Source organism: Ciconia boyciana, chromosome 16 (genome assembly GCF_034638445.1).
Source record: "Ciconia boyciana chromosome 16, ASM3463844v1, whole genome shotgun sequence".
Taxonomy (NCBI): Eukaryota; Metazoa; Chordata; class Aves; order Ciconiiformes; family Ciconiidae; genus Ciconia; species Ciconia boyciana.
This window is the reverse complement of record NC_132949.1, coordinates 3,196,256-3,219,557: the sequence shown is the minus strand read 5'-3', so window position 1 is coordinate 3,219,557 and position 23,302 is coordinate 3,196,256. Positions and strand designations below refer to the sequence as shown.

General features: G+C 59.8%; 1 protein-coding gene across 5 annotated transcripts in view; it reads left to right on the top strand.

The window, feature by feature from the left end:
* ARSG (arylsulfatase G) overlaps positions 1 to 22,344 on the top strand; it is a 40,753-nt gene extending 18,409 nt beyond the window's left edge. For 2 of the 5 annotated variants that reach the window (XM_072881296.1, XM_072881295.1), the window contains exons 2-12: positions 2,605 to 3,387; positions 3,729 to 3,916; positions 4,825 to 4,872; positions 4,952 to 5,103; positions 5,356 to 5,507; positions 8,496 to 8,689; positions 9,347 to 9,427; positions 12,761 to 12,869; positions 17,508 to 17,628; positions 21,272 to 21,362; positions 21,687 to 22,344. In XM_072881296.1, the coding sequence (XP_072737397.1) occupies positions 3,191 to 3,387; positions 3,729 to 3,916; positions 4,825 to 4,872; positions 4,952 to 5,103; positions 5,356 to 5,507; positions 8,496 to 8,689; positions 9,347 to 9,427; positions 12,761 to 12,869; positions 17,508 to 17,628; positions 21,272 to 21,362; positions 21,687 to 22,021 (1,668 nt within the window). In that variant the 5' untranslated portion in view covers positions 2,605 to 3,190 and the 3' untranslated portion in view covers positions 22,022 to 22,344. The remainder of the gene's footprint in view (positions 1 to 2,604; positions 3,388 to 3,728; positions 3,917 to 4,824; positions 4,873 to 4,951; positions 5,104 to 5,355; positions 5,508 to 8,495; positions 8,690 to 9,346; positions 9,428 to 12,760; positions 12,870 to 17,507; positions 17,629 to 21,271; positions 21,363 to 21,686) is intronic. The other 3 variants (XM_072881297.1, XM_072881298.1, XM_072881299.1) reach the window with 3 other exon arrangements.
* The last annotated feature ends 958 nt before the right edge of the window (positions 22,345 to 23,302 follow it).

Sequence of the window (23,302 nt, the reverse complement as noted above, 5' to 3'; positions counted from 1 at the left end):
GGTGGTGAGCGGGGACCAGGGCTCGTCCCAGGGAAGCTCCCCGTGACTGCCCGGGCACTGCCGGAGGACGTGCACGGTGTGCCGCGGGGGCAGAGCTGGCAGAGCCTGGACTCGCCCAGGAATTCGAGATGAAAAGGGTCAGAGAGGCACCTCTGCCAAGGAGCTCAGAGGAGAGCACGCTGGAGTTGATGCCAAGGGGCAGCCTCGTGCTCTGCAGGGGTTTGGACCTGCTGTGGATGAGGACGGTTCTGCAGGAGCCTGGCGAGGAGCCGTGCTGGTGTGTCCCACCTTCCACGGGCCATGTTCCACCTCTCCTTCAAATGGCGTCTTGAGCATCAGAGATCAAGAAGTTTCGTCTGACGCTAATGCATAAATTTCAGCCCTGGATGACTTTCCCCTGTAATTTAGAGAGAAGAGAGTGTCCTTTGAAAATGGTTTTGATTGTTTTTGTTAGCCGTGTCATCCTGGCGTCCCTCCCCTAAGTAAATGGAAAGGACAGAGGTTTGTGGGCGAACGTGGGTTTGGCTCCCTTGGGTTTTGCTCGGTTTTTCTGGGTGGCTGCAGGTGCTGACAGGGGGTCCCCAATGCACGTTGCATGGTGCAGGGCCACCCCCCGGGGATGGGGTGGGTTCCGGCATGGTGCTGCGTGGAGGATGCTCGGAGAGGCTGGGGCTTGGCACAGAGACCACGCGAAGGGGCCCAGGAGCTGCTGGATGCCGGTGAAGGTGCCGGAGGGCAGGATTATATGGTGTGGCTTCCTGGAAAGGGTGAGCACCAACTGCCTTAGGCACAGCTCAGCTGGGATGGTTACATGGGGCTCAGCTGAGCTTTGTCGCTTTATTTTTCCCCCGAAACCAATTCCAGTGCTGGGTGATATCCTGCTCCATCGCCCTGCGGAGAGCCCCGGCCAGAGGGCTGAGATGGGGCTGAGGTCACCCTGGGCCATGCCCGCGTTAATCCATGCTGTTCCTATGAAGCTGGTGGCTCAATTCTCTGCTTTCCTCGGTCCAACTGGCCCACCCAGCCCCTGAGCAAGGGTGTTGAACCAAAGCAGGGCTGCTCCTTTTAAGCACCCATCCCTGAAGAAACCCCAAGGGCTTTCCAAAGAAATTGCAAAGGGAATTTTTAATGGGAAAATAAAGGCGACTTAGCCGCCATCAAACATGTCCAGATACCTAATCTCGATTCTTCTTGCTGTTTGGCAGTTTAGGGCCTGAGGGACAAGCTCTGGGTTTGCAGTTAGGGTGCAGAAGGGGAGCTGGGCTCACGCGCTTTGTTCGGGCAGGGCTGTGCAGCCTCTCCCGCAGCTCAGCCCCCTCCCGCGGCTCAGCCCACCGACCCACCGCATCCTGCCCCCGTTAGTTAATGCACCGAGAGCTTTGAGGCCCTCGGATGGAAGTTTATAAATTGACGCTCTGGGCTATGAATTATGAATGGAGTCACATCCCTGATCACTGCAGTGCTACGCTGACAGTTCTGAAGCTGCTGATCTGAATGGCAACCCAAAGCTTTTAAAGATGTGAACAGCGAAATCTGGGAATAATTTGCTTTGCCAGCTACAAACCTCTTGGCCTACAGATGGGGCTCATCGTATACCCTCTCATGCCTCTTCCTGTCACCTTCTCCTCTTTTGTTTTCCAGTATTGCCTTCTCTCCTCACCCTCCCATTTTGTCTTCATGGATGTTGTCCTGCTTGGCTGTGTTGACCGCCCCATGGGAGCTGCATCCTCCATGGCATGTTCCTTCCCCAAGGTTGCTGGTGCCAACCGGGGACATCTGCCACGGCGCTGGTCCCAGCTGGGTCCTGCTGGCCCCAGGCCATCCCCACCCAGGCGCAGGTCCCCACACCATCCCCACGGCCGGTGCCGAGCTCCTCACACAGGGCTCGGCGGGGTTTTGGCGAATCTCTGCAGCTTCCTCTTCCTTTGGCCATAACTCTGCACTGAAGATGCTTCACAGCTCCATCTCTGCCATCGGTCTTTGGGTGTTTGTCCTCGAACCTCTCTACCACTGGAGGCCAAATCCTGCCCTAAGCAGCCATATGCGCTTAATCCTGTAAGCCCGGGTATTTCTGGGGTTTATTGCCTTCTGGGTTTGCCTGAATTCCTGCATTCCTACCTCCGGGAGCGGCTCCCTGCCGGTGCCCGATGGCCGCAGCTGCTGCCCACACGGGCTGCGCTGCCTGTCCTGGCCCGCCGGCAGCAGTGGGGCAGCGTGAGCAGAACTAAATTTAAAAAAATGAGCTTTAGAAACGTCTCCGTTTTCACAAATGAAGGCAAGGCCCTGCACATTCCCCCTGCCCCCCAAGTGCTGCGTACCCTGCAGTGCTCGGGAGGAGGGCGAGAGCCCTTGGTAAGCCGGGAGGGAGCAGCACTGCTCCCCGGGGACGGCAGCACCGCGGGAAACCGTCCCGGCCCGAGCCATGGATGCGGGAAAGGGGCGCTCGTTGATTCCAGTCCTTTCCAGTTGAGCCATTGTGAGCCAGGCAGCAAAAAATACAACTTCAAAGGCAAAGTCTCGGCGTCCCGATAAGGCGTTCTGTCCCGGGCTGGGATGCAGGAGGGCTCCGGCAGGTCCTGACTGTGTCTTGTTTCTCTCGCACAGGGGACGCCGTAGCCGTGCAAGGTGAAGGACGGACTGACAGTCGCCAGCAGAGCCGTGGCAGTTATTTATCCGCCTGAAGCAAGGGGGGCCAGCGCTTCGGCGAGCTGAGGAGTGCGGTCTGCAGGGAGAGAGCCGATCGTTGGACGTGATCATCCCCCCGGCTGTGGTGAGGGGAGAGGAGCCGCTGCCACAGATCGAGCACGCTTCTGGAAGGAAAAATACCACTTTGGTTTGGTGTCTAATTAGATATTTACCAGGAAGGAAGGAAAGTTAAAAATAGGGTGACAGTGACTTCAAAGGGTGTTTTTGCCTTCTAAGAATAACACCTTTGCTGGCGCCGATTTCAGAAATATCAGCTGTGCCTGGGTGTGAAAGACGGAGGAGACGTTGCAGCTCGGTCGGTAGCCAAGGGAGCAAATCCAGACCTCCCGGCCTGGCCTCGCCGGAGCAGCTAAGGAAAGGACGTTTGCATCGCTGCGAGGGCCTGTGGAGAGCTCAGCTGCACCCACGGGGACGCAGCGGAGGGAGTCTGGGGAAGACGAAGCCGCCGGTGCCCCAGCGTGGGTGGGAGGGGACGAGTGGCACCATGGGGACCCCCTCCCCGCGGACGGTGCTGGTGCTCGCTGCAGCGCTGGTGGGGCTTTCGGCTCCCCGAGCAGCGTACGGGCAGCCCAACTTCATCGTCATCCTGGCGGATGATGTGGGCTGGGGGGATCTTGGGGCCAACTGGGCAGAGACGAAGGAGACCCCACATTTGGATGAGCTAGCAGCCGAAGGGATGAGGTAACGTCTGTCCCCCCTCCCTGGCCCTCTCCAAGCATCCCTGGTTACTCTGTCCCACAGCAAAGGGGGTTTCCCTCCACAGCAAAGGGGGTTTCCCTCCCGTGGCGACCGGCAGGCGAAGGGGGTTTCACTGATGTGGTTTTGGGTGCACGGGGAGGGTGGCCAGAGCCCAGTACCTCGGGGTACCGGTCATCCATCCCCGCTGGGACGTGCGAGCTTCATCCCCTGCTCCAGACCCTTATCTCTGGGGCAGAAGGGGATGTGTGCAGGGGAGCAGAGAGGGATGGGGCAGCGTTAGACCACTCAGGGGCTTGCGAGCAAAGGGTCCTTTCATTTTCTAGATTCGTGGATTTCCACTCGGCTGCCTCCACTTGCTCGCCGTCCCGCGCCTCTCTGCTCACGGGGCGTCTCGGCGCACGCAACGGGGTGACCCACAACTTCGCCATCACGTCAGTCGGTGGCCTCCCCCTGAACGAGACCACCCTGGCCGAGGTCCTGCGGGAGGCTGGGTACAGCACGGGGGCTATAGGTAAGGTCTGCCCTGCCGAGGGGGCATCCGGGGCGGGGAGATGGAGGTGGGGGGGATGAAGATGCCCTTGTCCGTCCCTTGTGGAAGAGGTACCGCAGGTGAAACGCTGGCAGTTAAAGGAAAGTCTAAAAGATCACGTGGGACAGATTTTGCACTTCCCTCTTGGATTTTGCAATCCCAAGCTTAAAATCTTCATTTTCAAACCTATGATATTGCCTGAAATTCAGGCCCTCCCCAGTTCTCCATTTCAGCTCTAATTGCATCACCTCACAAGGAATGCGCCGGGTTTCCCTTAGCAAACGTGACTGTGCGCAGCAGCTCTGCCCTCCCACATCCCACGCCGGTGTGATGCCACTGGTGCCGGCCGGCAGCGCGGTGCTGGCATGGTCGGTGCCACTGGCCCCGTGGCTTTGGGCACCCTCCTGTCACTGTGGGTCCCCCCGACCTGTGCAAGCCCCAGCTGGTAGCGAGCCCTTTGCACCTGCAGCTCCTGTTGCTTGCACACGTTGTGCTGGCAGAAAAGCCCTTGCTTTCTCCATTCCCCATTAGTTTTTGCAGTTCTCTCTGTCGGATTGTCGCATTTGGTGGGAGCAAGCGCGTGCTGGAGGTCAGAGGATGAAGCTGGTTGCTTGGGAGGGGTTAGAAAGTCATCTCCTCTGAATACAAATGCGTGAAAGAACCTTTTAAGGCTGGAAGCAGTCGATTTGCACAGGCATGAGATACCTTATGCATTTTTTCTGAGTTTCTGCAAAAAAAAAAGGCATTCTGGAAACACGGCCAGCACAAACAAGTAGCCTTTCTTGTTGCTAGATTAAAGTCCCCAGCGCTGCGGGCACCTCATGGGTGATGGCTGGCGGTGGCCGTAGCTGTGCTAACCTCTGAAATGATGTTCTGTGGCTTCCACACAGGGAAGTGGCACCTGGGACACCACGGCCGCCATCACCCCAGCTTCCGTGGTAAGGTCTGCACCGGCAGGGATAAGCCAAGCATCCCATGGTCTCCTTGTCCCCACCGACACCTTCACTTGCCCCTCAGGCTTTGACTACTACTTCGGGATCCCCTACAGCCACGACATGGGCTGCACGGACACCCCTGGCTACAACCTGCCGCCCTGCCCACCCTGCCCTCGGCATGGCGCGGCTGCCAGGTACGGGGGCATGTGGGGAGTCAAGCGCTGGCACTGGGAGGTTGGTATTGGCACCGGCATCCCCAGCCCTGAGAGCTGCCCTTTGCTGTGGTTGCCTCCCCTTGTGCACTCCACAGCAGGGCTCAGGCTGGGGAGGTGGCTTGGTCCCCGAGCACCCCGTGCTGGGGGGAAGTTGGCATCGTCCCCTTTCTGCTCCCCTCTTCGGCTGCACCTTTCTGCTAAGGCAGGAGAACAGCCAGGCTCCGTGCCTGCTGCCATGCCGGTCCCCACTCTGGTGACGAGCATGGGGCAGCTTCTTTCCGGCAGGGTGGCGAGAAAGGACTGTTACACGGAGGTGGCTCTTCCTCTCTTCGAGAACGTCACCATTGTCCAACAGCCTGTCAACCTCAGCAGCCTGGCGGCACGCTACGCAGAGGAGGCAGCGCGGTTCATCCGGTGGGCGAGGTGAGATGCCACCCTCCGTCCCCTGTCCCCTTCGCCGGGAGAGCTCGTGGTCACTGCAAGCGTCTTCTGCTCGTGCTGCAGGGTGTCCCCAGGGTTGCTTCCCCTGGGCTGCAGAGCCCGAGGGGTTTCGTGGCTGCTCCCCACCACGGCTGGTTTTCCCTTGAGCTCTGCCATGTGTGAGAGCAGGACCTGGCTGCTGGCGCTGGGTCTGCAAGGCTCAGGCCATGCCCATCCCGCAGCAGATGCTGCAGGGCAGATAAAGCCCAGCAGCTCCAGCTGGGAGCCCTGCACGTGCCCAGGGAGGCTGGCGTCGGTGCGATGCCGGGGGGGTGACGGGTGTTGCCCTGCAGTTCTTGGGGAGCAGATCTGGGGTCTCCATGGCTCGGCTTCCCAGCCCACTGGAGGAGGGAGGAGCCACCGAGGCTGTCACCAGTGTCCTGCAGGGCTTGTCCTGGAAGCCTTTTGGTGTGTCTCCTCTAAAGGGATCGTGTGTGTTTAAAACTATTACAAGGAAGGTCAAAGTCTTTGAGCTAGGCTGTGCCTCCTTCCTGGGGGTAATGTGCAGTGAGACCCCGGCTAGCGGGGGAGGGAGGGAGGGATGGAGGGAGGGAGGGAAACGCTGCCATCCCTCTGTCCTCCATCCCTCCATCTTTGCGGTGGGACGGGGTGGCTCTGCCGGGTGGCGGAGGTGCCTCTGTGGGTGGAGGCTGGCGGGGGTGTGGGAGCGGGCACCGATGGGTGCCCACGGCAGCTTCGGTGGCGGGATCAGAACAGCACCCAAAGGTGTTTAAACCTGCCCCATACGTGGGGTTTACTCCCTTTTGAGGATAAAGCGCTTCGGGATCCCTGGGCTTCAGGGTCTGCCTTCCCCAGCCACACGGGGACACGAGGAGCCTGGGCTCGCTCTTCCCCGAGGAGCAAAACGGCTCCTCCGAGACGACGACCCCGAAGCCCTGCTGACGGGTTGTGTAATTTTAATCCCTATTATCGGTGGATTATGAGCTGTGACTTTGCAAAACGCCTCCCTGCAGCGCGAGGAGGGGAAGTGCTGCCGGGCAGCCGTGTCAGAGCCCGTCCCACGCCTGCATCCAGGGATAACACAGACCCGGGGCAGGGCCGCGGCGGGGGGCTCCTCCAGACATGCCTGGGGAAGGGTTTGTGTAACGGGGGCAAACAAGGGGCTGGGCAGGGAGCAGCCGGCGGGGAAATGGCTCCCTATAAACCTGGGTACCAGTTTGCTCACACAATGCCTATAGTTTACCCCTTTGGGTATTAAGAATCGGCCGCAGCGTGGCCTGGCCGTGCGGTCGGGATGCGTGCCTGTAACGGGGCTGGAGGGTACCCGGCAGCGGGCTGCGGGCAGCAGTGGTCCCTCCTCCTGTGCAAACCCCCACCCCTCCGGGCTGCAAGGATGCTGTTCGGCTGTGAAACCAAGTGTGTGAGCTCCGGGTTAATAGGAAAAAACTTTAAACTCCCAATAGTATTTTGGGGTTATCTGCGTTCATAGAGAACAGGATTAAGCAGGTGCCTGCCTTTTCTCTCCTTCTCTTTGATGGCTTATTCCAGTTTTCCTCTGCCTGACTCATTCATTACGGGGCAACAAAAGAACACCGGATTTGTCATCTCGGTGTTTTTTTAACCAGTCATGTCAAGGTTGAGCAATTCATGGCAGTGAGACTCGGCTCTGCTGGGGACACTTAGAGCGTGGTGAACATGGGAGCAAAAGTCAGGGACATTTGTCTTAAGTTATTGATTAAATGTTTGCTCGATTTTTGGGAGAATTCTGAAATGTCGATGCGAAAAGCAAGCGGGAACGCCGTGGTCATGAGTCCGTCTGGATGCTGGAGCCCACCTGGTGCTGCCGGGTGGGACGCGAGCCAGGGGAAGCAGCTTTCCCTGCTCCGGGGTCTCTGGCATCCCAAAGGGAAAGGTGCCGCGTAGCTTTTTGCAGTGGTGATTTGCAAGGGGCGTATCAGCACCCCCTGACACCCAGCGTTTTGCAGGGGCTGGGCAGGGTGCTGGGGGGACGCAGCCCTTCGCAGGGGTCCAGGGGGAGGATGGTCCAGGGGTCCTGGGTGGGGAAGGATGTGGCAGCTCCGGGCGGAATGGGATTTACTCATTTTCCATCCCCAGGTGGGTGACGGGTAAAGGAAGGAAGTGCCGAAATGCACGTTGGAGGGGCCCCGAAAGCTTTCTGGAGGCAGTGATGGGGCAGCCGGAGCTGGGCGCGTGCGCGGGCTGGGGCACGTCCCTGGGATCCGGCCCCTCCCCGCCACTTGCCATCCCACCCTTCCCCTCGGAGGTCCCTGAGGAAGAGCGGGCCTTGTTGGAGGAGATAAATATAGCCGTAAACAAGAAAACAGGACGTGTCCTCTGATGATTTAAAAGCAAACAGGCAGCGGGGCAGCGCGCAGCGAGCGAACGTGCCGCGCTCCCTGTCCGGGGCTGCTCGGCAGCACCAAGGCCACGCTCGGGGGCAGCACGGGTGTCCTTCTGCTGCTCATCCTCTGCTAAAATCACCGGCGGGGGCCGAGCGCTTGCTGGGGAGGGGGAGAAAGGGCCAAAATGGGCCCCGTGAGAGCGGGGATGGAGGCAGGTGGGTGCCAGGGGTGCACCGATGCGGGGTGCTTGGCTGGCGGCTGGCGTGCCGCTGGAGATGGAGGAAGGGGTGAGCCCGTCCCAAATGGGAGGTCAGTGGACAATGGGGAGAGGTTTAAGCAGGAGTGGGGAGAAGTGGCTCACATTGGGCCAAGCATCCCCCCTGCAAGGGGAACGGGTACCCAGAGGGTTTGCAGCCAGCCGACGCACGCAGGGTGTTTTTTTCCTCCAGGAGCTGTGGCAGAGGCCGGGGTGGCTGCAGGGCTCCTGGGAGGAAGGGCCACCAGTCTGTGTCCCCCGGCTCGGCAGTGCCACCACCCCGCTGAGCTCCTGCTGCTGCCTTCCCCTTCCCCGACCTGGCTGAACGTGCTCCCCCTCTTCCCTGTGCAGCGACAGCGGACGCCCCTTCTTCCTCTACCTGGCGCTGGCCCACATGCACGTCCCGCTGGGGGTCCCCCCACTGCCCCCCGCCTCGGGCAGGGGCATCTATGGAGCTGCCCTGGGCGAGATGGATGCCCTGGTGGGACAGATAAAGCGGGTCGCCGACAGCCACGGGAAGGGCAACACGCTCCTGTGGTTCGCAGGTACAGCAGGAAAACTGGCTGCGGTGGCTGGGGGCAACGCCGGCGGCTGCACCGGCACCAGCCTGGGGTGTGCGTGGGTGGCAGGGGGCAGGACCCGTGTTTGTCCCCTGCCCTCGATGCTCCCGGCTGCTCTGCAGACGGGGAGCGATCAGCAGCCACGGCCGAGCTGCCTGGGTCCGTCACGTTGTGGGGACGGGGGTCCCGGGCTGCTGCGGCCGCTCAGCCAGGTGCCAACCCCGCCACCCCCCTTTGGCCGCAGGGCTGAACCGGCAGGGCCGTGCCTAATTAAACCACAAATCCTCATTCATTAAGAAGCCCAAATCCGCTCTCGCTGAGCAGCCTCCCTAATGAGGATGTCTTGCTCCTGACGATAGGAACTGCCTCGCCGCTCATTAATGCCCAAAGCTGGTGGCAGCCGTCCCCGCCCCGCACCCCAGCTCCGCTCCAGCCCCTCACCCAGGATTCGGGCAGCCCTGGCCCTTGAAAATAAACTTTTAGAAATAAAAATAAATAAACCCTCTGCTCTTGCTGATGTGGGAAAGCATCACAGGAATGGGAAGGAGGGATGGAGGGGGTCACTTGTCCTTGCTCGCCCCCCATTGCAGAGGTGCCTCCGGGTCCTGGTGTCGCTCATGGGGATGTTTCTTTCTCTGGCAGGTGACAATGGCCCCTGGGCGCAGAAGTGCGAGCTGGCGGGACGCCTGGGGCCGTTCCTGGGGGCCTGGCAGAGGCAGCGAGGTAACCTGGCAGTCTGGGGGGGGTCCCTGTCCCCGGGGGTGCAGGGGGAGCTGCTCCGCAAAGCCCTTCATTGCCCATCGAGGGGGACTTGGGGAGCATTTCACCCCCCAGCCTTTCTGCTGGCTGCTGCCCTGGGCTGAGTTGCCTTGAAGACACCCCAGAATAATTTTTTCTTTCAAGCAGTCAAGTTTTCCCCTAAAACTGCTTCTGGGCGTAGCTGGGGCCCCCCCGGTCCCTGTTACCCCAGAGCTTGAGGTGAGCGGCTGCTGGTTTTGGAGATGGGATGCTCTCACCGCCCCAGCACCGGGGCCATCGGCTCCGGCAGGGTCTCGCAGCCCCCAGCCCCATCCCCTCCGGAGGACAGCACCTGGCAGCCCTCCCAGTGCCGCGGGACTTTGCTTTTCTTTCTCTCCACCGTTTTGTTGTTTTTTGTTTTTTTTTTTTTTTTTTTTTCTGCCTTTCCTCCTTTTCCGGCCAAGCCATCTGCTTGGTGGGTTTATTTCAGCCGGAGCGGCTAGAAGCATGCATGAGTCAGGCGTTTCCCACTTCTGCTTGTATTACGCAGTGTAAACGCGCGCCGGGCTCAGTTCCCCTCTTTGCTCGGGGTCAGCGGGGAGGGAGCGGTGGCAGAGGGGCCGCGGGTGGCAGCGCCTCTTCCCTCCTCCGCTTCCTGACACCCAGGCGATGCAACTGTGGCCGCTTCCCTGGGCAAGCGCTGCCACCGGGCTGGCTTGCTTTCCCGTTCCCAGAGCCCTTCCTTCGGCTGGCCCCGGGATGAAATCGTAACCTTAATTTATTTTTTTTTTAGTAAACAAACCCTGCTGACGACCTGGGTTGCTCTTGAGCAACCGACAGTCACAAGCCGGAGCAGATGGTACAGGCAGTCCAGCGTTTGGGAACAAAGCTAGGAAAACACGGCCCCTTTCCAGCCTCTCGCTGCCCTGCAAAAACACCCCGAGCCCCCGCTATCGCGGGAGGCTGGGGAGGAGGTCGGCTGGCAGGGCTCTGGGAGCTGGCTGTAAATACTGCCTGGGAGGGATGACTTCTGAAATCCCTCGGCTGGTTGTTGCACGGATGTTTTGAAAGCCAGCCTGGTGTTACTGTCCGCTGCCGGCTGGTCTAACGCTGCAAACACCCGCCGGCGTGGGTGCTGGGTGGGTGGGATGCTCGGCCATCCCATCCCAAGGATATTGTCCCCCGGCGGGGAAGAGCCCTTCGAGGAGCGGGAGGGCAGGGGAGGACGGGCTGCTAGGGACTCCGTACGTTTCGCATAGCTTGGCGTTTCCTTTTAGGGTCCAACTCAAATTCCAGGGATTTTTCCATTGATTTTGGGTGGTCACTGGAGTTGGTCCTCGCTGGGACAGAGCAGCACATCCCTGCATGCTGTCCCCCTTCTCTGGTTGGGGAGCTTCCCACAGCCCCCAGCCTGCCCCGAAAACCCATCTCCCACCTCGGGGCCAAGAGCCCGGCAAGGGGTGCCAGGATGGAGGTGTGCGTTTGGGGGATGTGATGCTGGCTGTGTTTTGAGGCAGGTTTGGGAGGCTCCAGACCCGGTGTCCCCATGCTGAGGACCTGCTGTGCGTGGCAAGAGGGGGACTGCGGGTTTGGTCCCAGCGTGGGAATGCTCAGTTCAGCTTTCCTGGAAAGCCACAGCCTCCACAGTCCCCACAGCAGCAGGGCTGCATCATCCCTGCTCTGGAGAAAAATCCCTCCTGGGGTTTGGGGTGTTTCAGCCCCGTTTACTGCTCAAAGTGTTAATGTGAGCTCGTTCACGGGCAGCTCCGGCGTCCTGCCCAGCCAGAGGTACTTGGGTGGCTGGAGGGAAATACCCACCCGATGTCCTCCTGGAGACTCCCCAGCCATGTATGGAAAAGCCCTTGAAATGCAGCTGCCTTGCTGGGAGGATGAGTTATTTAATATACGTGCAGAGATGGGGATCAATATTAATTGCTATAATTTCCGAGGGCATCTAAAGGCAGGGCAGGCACCTTGCTTAAGCCGTACATGATGCATGTGGGAAGCGCTGTTACTTTTCCAGTAGCCACAAGAAACCCCGGTGCCAGCTGTGTCCCACTGCTTCAGGCCCCAAAGAGGCGTTCATCGGGGGGAAACGCCAAAAGTTCGGGCGGGGAGTGGGAGAGAATGGGGACGTGCCTGGTCCGTTCCGGCAGGACAGGCAGCGGGGTCAGAAACCTTTTCCCTGGACTATTCCTCGTGCTGCCGGCACCATGGCACCCGTGCCATGTGTGTCCTCCTCTGCTCCAGCGGTGCGGGTATGGCAGCATTGCTTGGGGGTGCAGGATCAGCCCAGATGCCCGTAGCATCGGGCGGTGACTCCCGGATGGGGAAGGGGACCAGTGCAGGGACACAGAGGGGCACGGGGAGGCTGTGCTGCCCTGGGGACATCGCCTCTCTCTTGGCTCTGCCCGGAGGAAATGGCTTTGGGCGAGCGCCGTTGCCATGCGCACGCTGAAAGGCGGGCGGACAAAGGCTGCGCCTGGGAAGTTTGCTCGGTGAATCGGGTTGGGATTTTCTGTTTGCCCCATTCCCAGCCCCTTCCCCCCCCAGCTGCCTGGGGCCCTTTGGGCTACAGCCAAAGCAGAGGCTCTCTAACACCCTTCCACCCGTTTCGATGCTCAGCACCCCGTTTTGTTGCTCAGCACCCCTGTTTTGTTGCTCAGCATCCCCATTTTGTTGCTCAGCACCCCCATTTCAGTGCCCAGCATCCCAGGTGGAGGAAGGGACCGGGCAGCTTCCCCGCTCTGTGCATCTCAAACCCAAGGGCAGAGCAGGGGCGTTTTGGGTGATGTCAGGGAAAGAACTCAACAGGTTAATTAGCCGGCAGGCGGGTTATCAGCAGGATGGTGTTTTTAATGAAGCGGGTTTCCAGCAGACTGGGGGGCTGTTGGTGCTTTACCACACAGAGGGCAGCAGCTGCCTGCACAGGGCCATTCGCAGCCCCTGGCATAAATTCCTACATTTCCTGCCAGCTCCATATTCTCTCCCGACATCAAAAGTGGATGGAAATGTGGCAGCTCCAGCAGCCGGCTGTGTTTCTCATTGCTCGCTGGAGCCGAGGGGAAACACAAGGCAGTGCCAGACTGAGCCCCCTTTCTTTTCCCTTTCCCTATTTCTTTTAAAAACTCCTGTAACTCTTCTCCCTCCCCTGACCCAGCTCCATCTCCAACGAAATCATCCTCCTTTAGGGTCATTTTCCCCATCTCTGCCTCTGAGTAGTTCCTTTCCCAGGGAAACTCCAGGGTCAGGATTTTTTCCCGTCAACGCAGAGCTCCTGGGCAGTGGGATGCTGAGCGCTGCCCTTTTCTCTTGCAGGTGGGAGCTCGGCGAAGCAAACGACCTGGGAAGGAGGGCACCGGGTGCCGGCGCTGGCGTACTGGCCCGGCCGCATCCCTGCCAAGCAGACGAGCCGTGCTCTGCTCAGGTAAGAGCCCGGCCGGATTGCATCGGGGAGCGGGGCAGCTCCTTTGCCCCCGTTTGGAAGGACCCACCGTCCCCGCGCTGGGACCAGGTGACGGTCTGGATTTTGGCAGCAGCAGCTGCCCGTGCTGGTTATTGCCTGCCTTGTGCCAGACTCTGTACTTTTGTCCTCTCCCGAGCCCGTAAGACTTAATGCTTCAGCAAAGAGGAATTGAAAGGGCTTTTTGTGAGGCTGGTGGATTGGCGTTAGCAGCCGCCGGGCTCCGTGTGCCTCCTGGCCGCGGTGGCTGAGTGCCTCCCGATAATTAAAAGATGACGATGTTCTCTCTCTCCACCAAGAAGCAGGCTTAGGCTTTGTGGTTTGTGAATGGCTTTATGTGGAGGAGGGTGCGGTTGTGGGAAAGGCTGGCTGGAGAGATGGCGCTTGCAATCAGCGCAGGATGCGGCCGGGCTGGGAGGTAGCAAGCCACTTCTGCCATTTCCGGCGAGAGCGAAGGGGAAGGGCTGCTGCCTCCTGCTCCTCGCCTGGCCGGGGAGAGCTGCACCGTGGAGGGGTCCTTATTGCAGCAATATTGCACCTCTCCATGCAGCAATCGCACCTCTCCATGCAGCACTTGCGGCAATTGCACCCCTCTTTCCAGCCCTCCTTTGCAGCAAATGCAGCATGGGGGGCACAGCCTGGGCTGGGTGGGGGCAGCACGGTGGGATGCCCCGTCCCCTTTCGTCCCTTGAAGCACACGATGGTGGAGGTCAGGGCGGTGGGGCCGGGAGGGTTGCTGGGTGTTGGGAAAGAGCATCCCAGCTGCTGGAAGCGGGTCCTGGCTGGTGGGCCCTGGGGAGGCACTGGGTCTTTCTAAAGTCCATGAGATAAACTGGAGCCGCTTACTCCTTACATGGCCTGAGGGCAGCTCTGGGAGCTGGATCTTTGCAGGGAAGGTTTGAGGCATAAGCTGGGTCACTGACGTCTGGCGGAGGGGATGGGGCGCACGCAGCACCCCTTGGGTTTCACCTCCAAACCCTTCCCCTCCATGGGTGGGTGATGGACCGACCGCTGGGACACGGGGCAGAGCTGCCCACCCGTGCCCACTCCGCTGGCGGGGGCAGTGCCGTGCAGGATCGGTGCCCGTCCCCATCCCCCTGTCCCACCAGCCTCCTCGCCCCCCTGCGTACGCTGCAGCCCTGTTGCCAAACCCAGGCATTCCGTTTATCTCCTCAAAGACCTTATCTACTGCATTTCCCAGCTCCAGTCCAGCAGGTTGGATAGCTGGAAATCTAGAAAGCCAGTGGCAGCACAGGCTCTGCTGCACACCGGGCGCTCAGAAAGCGGCTCTGTAGCTTCCCAGGAGTCACAGCACAGCCAGCATCCCCCCAGCACAGCCCGGCATTGCCACGGGGCCATGCCTGGCTGGTGCAGGGTGATGCCCTGGCATCAGGAAGAGGCAACCCCCTGTTTGGGAGGCAGGACAGAGCCAGCCTGGGGGACGCGAGGGATGGCTTATGCTCAGGAAGGTGTCACCACTGTGGTCCTGGCCACGGCCTGAGCTCTCAGGCAGGGGATGCGGAGGGATGTGGAGGGATGTGGGTCCCAGGAGCTCCTCGGTGCTCGCAGTGTGTCGGGGCAGGTGGCTTTTCTCTGCACCTGGAGTCACCCCTGGGGACATCCCTCAAAAGACAAGCACGTGACATAGGGTGGTTGAAGATTTGTCCCCCAGCTGATGGGGAAGTCAAGAAGCTGGGGAGGGAATGAAATCTGTGTGCAGATGTGGCTGGGAGACCTCTGCACAGAAGGAGGGACCTCGGTCTGGTGGGATCCCCCGGGAAGGGCAGAGACTGGGCAAGGGCAGGCGTTAACTGCCTGCATGAGCCTCCTTCTGCCCCTGAGGTCATGAAAACGCTGACAGCCTATGCCATCTGGCTCGGGAGAAAAGCTTGCCCAGGACTGCGCCTTGCCTCTCCCCGGTATCGCTCAGCTTCACATCCTCCCCAGCGCATGGAGTGGAGAGGTGAGCGAGGTTGAGTGTGCCCGGGGGCCGGGGAAGCTGAAGCCAGCAGAGAAATGCTGATGCATCACCGCAGACCCGCACCTGCACGCTGGTTTCTGCAGAAAACTGCCTTGTCGGCTTTTCTTAATTATATTTAATTGTCGGAGCCACCCGCCGTGCTTCTGTCCTTCCTTGCCCCAACCCAAAGTAGGGCACAGAAGAAATAGGTCAGTGGGGCGGTGAAGAAGCAAATTGCACCACCCTGGCTGTGCCCGCGGCGTGGGGCTGGGCAGGTTGGGCAAGCCGGTTGGGGCGTGGGGAGAGCTGGTTCAGCTGCCTGCAGCTGCCTGCAGCTGCCTGCACCGCGTCATCGCCGGGGCAGGGCAGCGCTCCCTGCCGCCGTCATGCCCGGGATGCTCATCGCCAGCACAGCACCCCGGGCGGCTCTGCCCCTCGGGCAGCAGGCAGGGAGCTGCCTGTCCCTGGGTGCTGCCAGCCCTTTTCCCTCCTCGTCCGGGCCAGCAGCAGGATGCCGGAGTGACTTTATTTATTAAATCTCCCTTGGCCAGGGCTGGGGTTGGCAGCGTGGCTTCCCCTTTCCCTGCAACGCGGCTTCCCCAGTTTGGCTTCCGAGAGGTGCCTGCTGGCAGGGCCTTTGCTTTGATGCCAACTTTGACCAAAATCCTATTTTTTTCGTGCCTTTTTCCACGGGTTACATCTGCCCGTGGCGGGGGGATCTTTGACCACCTCCGCGCTCAGTCACGTTGTCCTCCCACCTCGGTGACGGTTTCCAGCGGTCCCATCTGCTGGGTCGGGGCCGCTTGGTGCAACCATGCGAGCATCCGCACGCACCGTGCTGGGGGCCAGATCCTGAGGGTGCTGAGCACCCACAGGACCAGGAGTGCTGACTGGGGCCTGCCCTGGGCTGCCGTTTCCGGTGGACCCGGGCTGACCCCAGCGAGGTGCCTGCAGGGATGTGCCCTGCCTTGGGTGCAGCGAGGAGCCAGAATTCTTTTCGGCGCCTCCTGGCTCGCCTGGCCGCTGGGGCCGTCTCCGTGAGCGCGCTGTACCGGGGCTGCCTCTCAGCAGTGTTTGTTCTTATTTGTTCTCTCCGTCTCTTAGCAGCTAAATTAAAACTCGTTGAAGAGGGAACCAGAGGCCCTTAAGTCCTGGGCTTTTTTCTCTCTCCACTCACGCAGCCGCCATCGCGCACACCGGGCGGGAGAAACACCGTGGCAGGACCGCGGTGGCAGGACCGCAGCAGCACCCTGGGCACCCCCGAGCTGGGGGACCTGGTGCTTTTGCCTCCTCCAGCAATTTCCTTGTCCCAGCTGATCCCCCGCGCTGCTGGCACGAGGGTTTTGCAGCCGGAGGGATGCAGGCTGAGTCCCCGTTGGCCGCCCGGCACCGGTGGCTCTGCCGGCTCATCAGCTCCAGTGCCATGGCCTCGTCCCTGGGGAGGGCACCGCTGTGATGTGTCACTTGGCCACGCTGACATCCTGCTGTCCCCTGGGGCCATGGGACACCCCTGGTGCGAGGTGGCTCCTTTTAGAGGTGTGGGGTCACCCGCGACCGTGTCTGCGAGAGGGAGGGATGCGCTCGGTGGTGGCGGGGGGGACGGGACGCTTGTGCCTCGCAGGAGCGGGATGTGGGGGGTGAGGGTCAGATGTGGGGGCTGCGAGTGGGCTGTCCCCGTCCCGCTGGAGTCGAGCCTGGACCCTGCTGGGCAATGTGGCCGGTGGAGGGGGAAGCCCATGCCCAGGCTGTGCAAGGGGCTGGCAGCAGGGCCAGGTGATCCCCGTCCCACCCCAGCAATGACTTTGCTCGGCCCGCGGTCCCTCCGCACTGTGGGGACGTGCCGGAGGGTGGGGAATCGCTGCAGCCAAGCTCTGGCCCCGGGGCCACAGGTAGCAGGCGGGAAAGCAGAGACCCTCCCTCTCTGCATCCCCACAGAGCCAGAGGGAGAGCGGGTCACCCGCTCCTTCCCTGCATCCTCCACACCGGGAAGTGACCAAGGATGAGCCCCGAGCGCTCTTTTGTGGCTGAGGCCCCTGAAAAACCCGAGAGGCTTATGGTGGAAATGCTGACGGGCGTTTTGGTGGGAGTGCACAAAATAGCACCGCTCTCATTTTCCATTCTGGCTGCGACGGCTCGTGCTGCGCCATGCAAAAGCGAGACCACATTTTCCTGGGGCGACGGGATCTGCTGTCATTGGCGTAAAAAGTCCCTGTGCTAGCACTTTCTCCGGAGGGTGACCCGCTGCCTTCCCCGTGTGTCCCGGGGGGGACAGGAGGGCGGGAGGGGGCTGCCCCGCTCCCCACCGTGCCCCTGCCCTGCGGGTGTGGGATCTGCCGGCGCGGGAGCAGCAGATCCTGGCTGAACCCGCAGCGCCTGGCGAGCAGCCGGTGCCGGGGGTGGGAGGTGTGCGAAGCGAGGGCTTGCCGGGGCCGAGTCGCTGCTTGAAGCCGGTTTTAACCTTTTCTGCAGAGCTCAGCTGTTGGGATGGGTGCTGGGAAGCGGCTGGCCCCCCCGCACGGCACTCCCCTGCCATCAGTGCACCGAGTGCCCCCTGGGCGAGGGGCTGCGGGGTGCAGGTGGGGTTGGGGGACCCTCCGGGGATCTTCACTCCTTGCTCTGATGAAAGCCACCTCTTTCCCCAGCACCCTGGACATCTTCCCTACGCTGGTGGCCCTGGCTGGGGCGGCACTTCCCCCAAACAGGCGCTTCGATGGCTTGGACGTGTCCCCGGTTCTCTTTGGGTGGTCGGACGTGGGGCACAAGGTAAGGCAGAGCCACCTCCCCCGGTGACATCCCCCTCCTGACAGCCGGTCCCACCGCCTCTGAGCTAAAACAGGTAAGCGGGGGGCAGGAAGGCTCAGAGCTGGTGACGTGCGGACCCATGGGAGCATCATCCCCCTGGTCTGGAGGAGGAGGACAGCCGGAGACGGCTGGGTGCTGTACCAAGGCTTGGGGTGCTGGGTTAAAAGGGCTTTTGGATTAGCAAAGAGTTGTCTTAGCTAAGAGAAATGCTTTGTTCGTAAATCTGGGATTATAGGTGAAAATGCCTATGCACGCAGCCTGGCATGCCTTCCGTGCGCTGGCAGGGCTGTGCCCGCTCTCCGGGGGACACCGTCCCAGGGGACGCCCGGGCTCGCCTGCCCGCACGGCAGCCCCGCGGTGCCCAGCATGGCGTGTCTCCTTTCCGACTGCAAAAGGTACACCAGCGTGGGAAACAAAAGATCCCAGGGGCTCGGACCTAGTTGTATCCGCTTTATTTATCTTGCCAGATCGAGACATAACGAAGCCCCCCTTCTCCCAGCTCCTTGGCTGGGGAACGTGCCTGTTACTGATGTTCGAGTGGGGCAGCCTGTCCGTACCCTGCAGCTCTGCCCATACAAAAGGAGCTGCTGACAGCTCCTTTAAGCCTAAAAAATGCAGTTAGCAGAACAAGCAGTATGGTGATGCATTTTTCTCAGAGTTGCACAAGATTTTTGCAGAACGAAAAGAAAAAGAAAAAAAAAAAGGGGCTTTAATAGCAGTCCCACAGATAAAGCCTGATTTTGCTTTTAAAGTCCACCCTCCTGCGAGCACCATGAGCCAGCTCCCAGTGGGGATCTTGGATTTGCTTTCTGTGTCCATCAGGGTTTTGGTATTTGCTTCGTATTTATGGAACCCTCTGCTGAACCGTGAGATAAAGCGGGGAAGCGGATGGGATGCGGCCAGCGTGCTCCGCTGTGCTCCTCGGGATTAACCCTCTTCTGCGTGTGTGGCACCGGGAGGGGGGGACCGGTGGTTTGCTGGGAGCGATGGTTTGCTGGGAACGATGGTTTTCTGGGAGCGATGGTTTGTTGGGAATAATGGTTTTCTGGGAGCAATGGTTTGCTGGGTGTCAGGGCGTGGTTGGAAGGGCACGAGCCCGCGCCAGCCATTCCTGCGTGTTTCAGACCGAGGAACAAAGTCCCGAGCTGCCGTGCACCGCCAGCTCCCCCGGCTTCCCCAGCATCACCCCGGCCCCGCGCTTTTTTAGGGGGGGTTGTGCTGCAATCGGGGTGCTGCTCCCTGCGGGGCTGGGAGCCGGGGGGCACAGCCGGGTTGTTCCTGCCCGTCCCAGCAGGGTGGGCATCCCCAGGGGATGCGATCCAGCTGCCCACGCTGCCGTGGGACAGGGTGACCTTGGGGACACACACAGCACCCGCCTGCTCCAGCCCCACGGGGTGGCCGGGAGCAAGCGCGTGTCCCTGCTCCCTCCCCTCTTGGCTCTCTGCCTTTCATCTCCCGCTTGCAAGCGGCTGATAGCAACCCCCCCTTTGATGTTGCAGGGTTTTCCTTGCCACAAATCCTCCCGAAAGCGGTTCCTTTGCTTGCCCCACTGCCTGGTTTCTGCACGCCAGCTGCTTTCCCAACTGGGGTCCCTGGGGCAGCTGAGGCTCCCCGGCACGAGCTGCCCAGGGTAACCTTGCTCGGTGTCCCAGCCCGTGCGCTCGGCACCGGCACAACCTGGGACGGGGCTGGGGCGATGCCAAGGTCCTGTTTTGGGCGAAGGCTATTTACAGTAAAAATAAACACATCCTACAAAATGTATCAAGGGTACAAGTGTCAGACAAATAAGCTTTTTCCATTAGCTTAATGGCAGAGGGGTGTGCGCCTGCTCCCTGCACGCTTGTGCAAACAGCCCAGAACACTGAGTTCAGACAACAGGTTTTCTGGGGAGAAAAGGCTTTTTTTCCTCTTTTTTTTTTTTTAATTAAAATAACAAAGTCAAAGATCAATAGAAGGGTTGCAGACCTGGGAATGTTTCTTGAAAGGGCTCAGCTGAAACAAGCTCCTTAATTGTGCAGTAAATTATAATAGATTTTCTTAGCATGGGGTTTTATGAGGCAGGTTTAGGAACGTGCGTGTTGGTAGCATGGGAGGTTTGAGTGCCTTTACACCGACATGGCAGCGTCCCAGCTGTGCTGCTAAAGGTAACGCCAGCTGTGACAGGGTGCAGGCAAAGCTTTAGGGCTGGAAGCAGACGAATTGGTTCAGTTCCTGGTACCTTGGCTTCACGGGCCCTTGAATATTTGCTGGTTTCTACTTCAGAGCTGTTTAATTCTGACCAAGGAGCACCAGCATAAGAGGACTCTGTAGCAGGGGTTTCCTCCTTGCAGCAGGCTTACACTGCACCTCCTCTTCCACTTTACACCCTTAATTTTTTTCCCTAAAACATGATTTTTAAACCAAATTCCAGAAGGTGATTTTTTTTTTTTTTAATTTGCCTTGCAATGGAGGGCAATAAAGGAAACCGAGAGCATTTGGAGATCACCTCCCACCCTGAATCCTGGCATTTCGTGGGTGAGTTACCAACTGGCCCCCCAAGAGAGCAGCCGCATCCGGACCAGGCAGCGCGGGAGGGGCATCTCAGGGCAGCGGAGCGGGGTGCCCGGTGGTGCTGCATGCCGGGGCAGGGCTCTGCGCCGGGCACCTGCTAAGGCATTACCGCGCTGCTCAGCTGCGAACGCTGTTACTAAACTTGGCACCGCAGCTGCCTACAACTTCGGCAGATGTTTCTAATTTTTAGCACAGTGGAAATTTCTTGAATCACTTTTAAAGTCAATTCCCAGGGAGGAAACCTCGAGTGACTCATCCCTCAGTGAAGCCATTGGCTCCACGGCAGATATTATCTGACAGCCGAGCGCTGAACTGTCCAGCTCACTTGTCTTCTCGCTCCCGTGTGCCAAAGCAGTCGTCCTGTGCGGATCAAGTGTCCTAAATACGGAAAGGGAGAGATGTGACCCACCCTTCCCTCCTTCCCTTCCTTCTCACCCCCATCCCCGGTGCCAGGACCGCTGTTGTCAGGGAAGGGAGCGCTCGCATAGCGGGGTGAGTCAGCGGGGGAGATGGACCGGGAACGATGTTCCAGCACCTCACCTACCCGTGCAGCCTCTGCTTCGCATGAGCTCGCCCTCAGCTTGTGGCTTGCTGCTGGCCCCAGGCAACGGTTTCGCTCCCTTAGATGACCCTGCCACTAGCTGGGCTGTGAGCACCGAGGGAGACGGGTGTCTCGTTGGCATGGGGCAGAGGTGGGTGACATAGAGCACCCAAGACTGTCCCAGCTCCAAAATATTCTGCCCTGCTCTGCTGAAAGCCCCGGCACCTTCGTGATCCCTTTCTAGCAGCAGAATTGATCTGGGGAGGTAAATTCACGGGTCCTGCATGCAGGGCCAGGAAGGCACAAGAGAGATGCTGGTGTTTCCCGCTGCCCTTTTGCTGTCACCCCACCCTTCAGCAAGCAAAACTCGGTTGGTTGCTCAGAGGCCAGGGGTTAAATGGTGTCTCTGAATGTGTGCGTGGGTGGGATGTGGTCTCATCTGGGGAGGGAGCGGGTTTCACAGAGCTGGTTTTCTGCAATGAGCTGACGGGCACTTTTCTGCTCTTCCTTCAGGTTCTGCTCCACCCCAACAGTGGGGCAGCTGGGAAGGCCGGCGAGATAGAGACGCTACGGCTGGCTCAGTACAAGGCGTTTTACACCACAGGTACTGTGTCCCTTTTAGAGATTGTAAAGTCTGGGAAAAAACTTCTGGAATTCTTGGTTCCCTGCAGATACAGATAAAAAGCAACTCAGGTTAATTCAAGCAAGAGCAAACCTAGCACGGATAAGCACATGCCCCCCTGTGTCTGTGTGATGGGCTTTGCAGCCCGGGGTTGTTGGCCTCAGAAGCACTCTCCGACTAGCAGCAGGACCTGGGCTCCCAAAGCTGGGACATGGTGGGACCAGGCCATCACAGACGGGTGAGGAATACAGAGATGATCCCTGGGCAGCCTGGGACTCCAGTGTTTTTCTCTCATTTCCTCCCTAGGAGGAGCGATGGCTTGCGATGGGAGCATTGGGCCAGCTGAGCATCACCAGCCACCCCTCATTTTCAATCTGGATCGCGATATCCAGGAGCAGGAGCCTTTGGCCGTGGCATCCAGAGAGTATCAGGCAGTGCTACCTGCAATCAGCAGGGCTTACGCACAAGCGCTGGAGGACATCGCAACAGACAACGTCTCGGTTGCAGATTACTTCAAAGACCCAGCCGCGACCCCCTGCTGCAACGCACAGCACGTGGCCTGCCGATGCCAAGCGCCCGGGTCTCACGCAGCCATGCTGGACCGTCGCACGGAAAGAAGAGCAACGTGGCCTTGTCTTTAAGCAAATAATTGCTCAGACTGCTCCTTTCCCAAGTCTGGTTTCTGTGAACGGGACTGTTGTGCATGCTGGCTCCAGGCTGGAGGTTGGCCACGGAGGAGAGGGATGGAGGCTGCAGTCCCCTTTGCTCCGTGCTGTGAAGCAGGGAGGTGAGTTAGCTGCGGGTCTGCGTGAGCACACAGAGGGTCCCCTTTGCTGCGGAGCAGGACTGTCACCCCGGCAGAGCAGGGCACTGCAGTACCTGGTGGCTCTGGGCACGTGGAAGGAGACAGGCTTTTTGTAGGGCTCTTTAGCTGAGAAAGAGCCAGGCTTGGATTAAAAGTACCTATTGCGAGAGCTGGCTTTGGGAGAGAATTCCTCTGGGAAATTCGCTTAGCTTTCCTCTAAAATGGACTTGCAGGAGTGGCTGGTGGGAACACAAGGCAGGGGAGGACGGGGCCCACAGCCTTGGAGCAAACGTCCCTTCTGGTGCTGAGACCCTGGAAGTCCGTGGCTGCAGAGAGAAAATTCCCGGCCAGCACAAGGTGAGTGCTCTGGAAAATGGAGCACCTGCCCCTCCAGCTGCCCAGTGAGGTTTATTAACGGGGTTACGGTAGACCCAGCTCTCTGTAAAAGAAGGAGGGTCCTGGGCTCTTGCTGACTGCTGCCCTCCTCGTGGGCGGGATGCTGGGCTTGTCCTGCGGCTGCTTTGCACTGCCACAGCGGAGGTCAGGGACTGCGCTGAGACAAGGACCCAAGGCCCAGGGTTTGGAAAAGGCTTTTTTTGGGAAGGTCTGGGGGAGAGGTTTGCAGTGCAGAACTGGGGTAGCTGCTCCCCGACAACCCTGCATGGGAAGACCAATGGTGTAAGTGCATTGGTTTTTAGGGAGGTGAGGAGAGGTCCCTGCCCGAGATGTCCCAGCAGATCGGGGCTCCAGACAGAGAAGCTGCTCCTGCCAGTCCCAGTGCGATGCTAGGGCACAGATGGGGCGAAACAGCTCTTACAGGGCCGTTTCCCGGCAGATGCAAAGGCCTGGGGAGCCGCAAAGGCAAAATCAAAGGTGCAACTGAAACTTAAGAAACCACCGGGATTTCTCAGCAGCTGAGTGAGGGTTTTCTGAAACCATTCTGGACTCCGATTTACGCACCCAGATCTTTCTTTGGACAAGCCGTAAGTGGATTTGTGTGAACTCGGCCAGGTGGGTCGGGTGGAAGCAGCTGTCCTCGCTCCAGCTCCCAAACCCACTCTCCCACTCATAAAACTTAATCAAGACTGACATCTTTAGGGCCCCACAAAGAACAGCA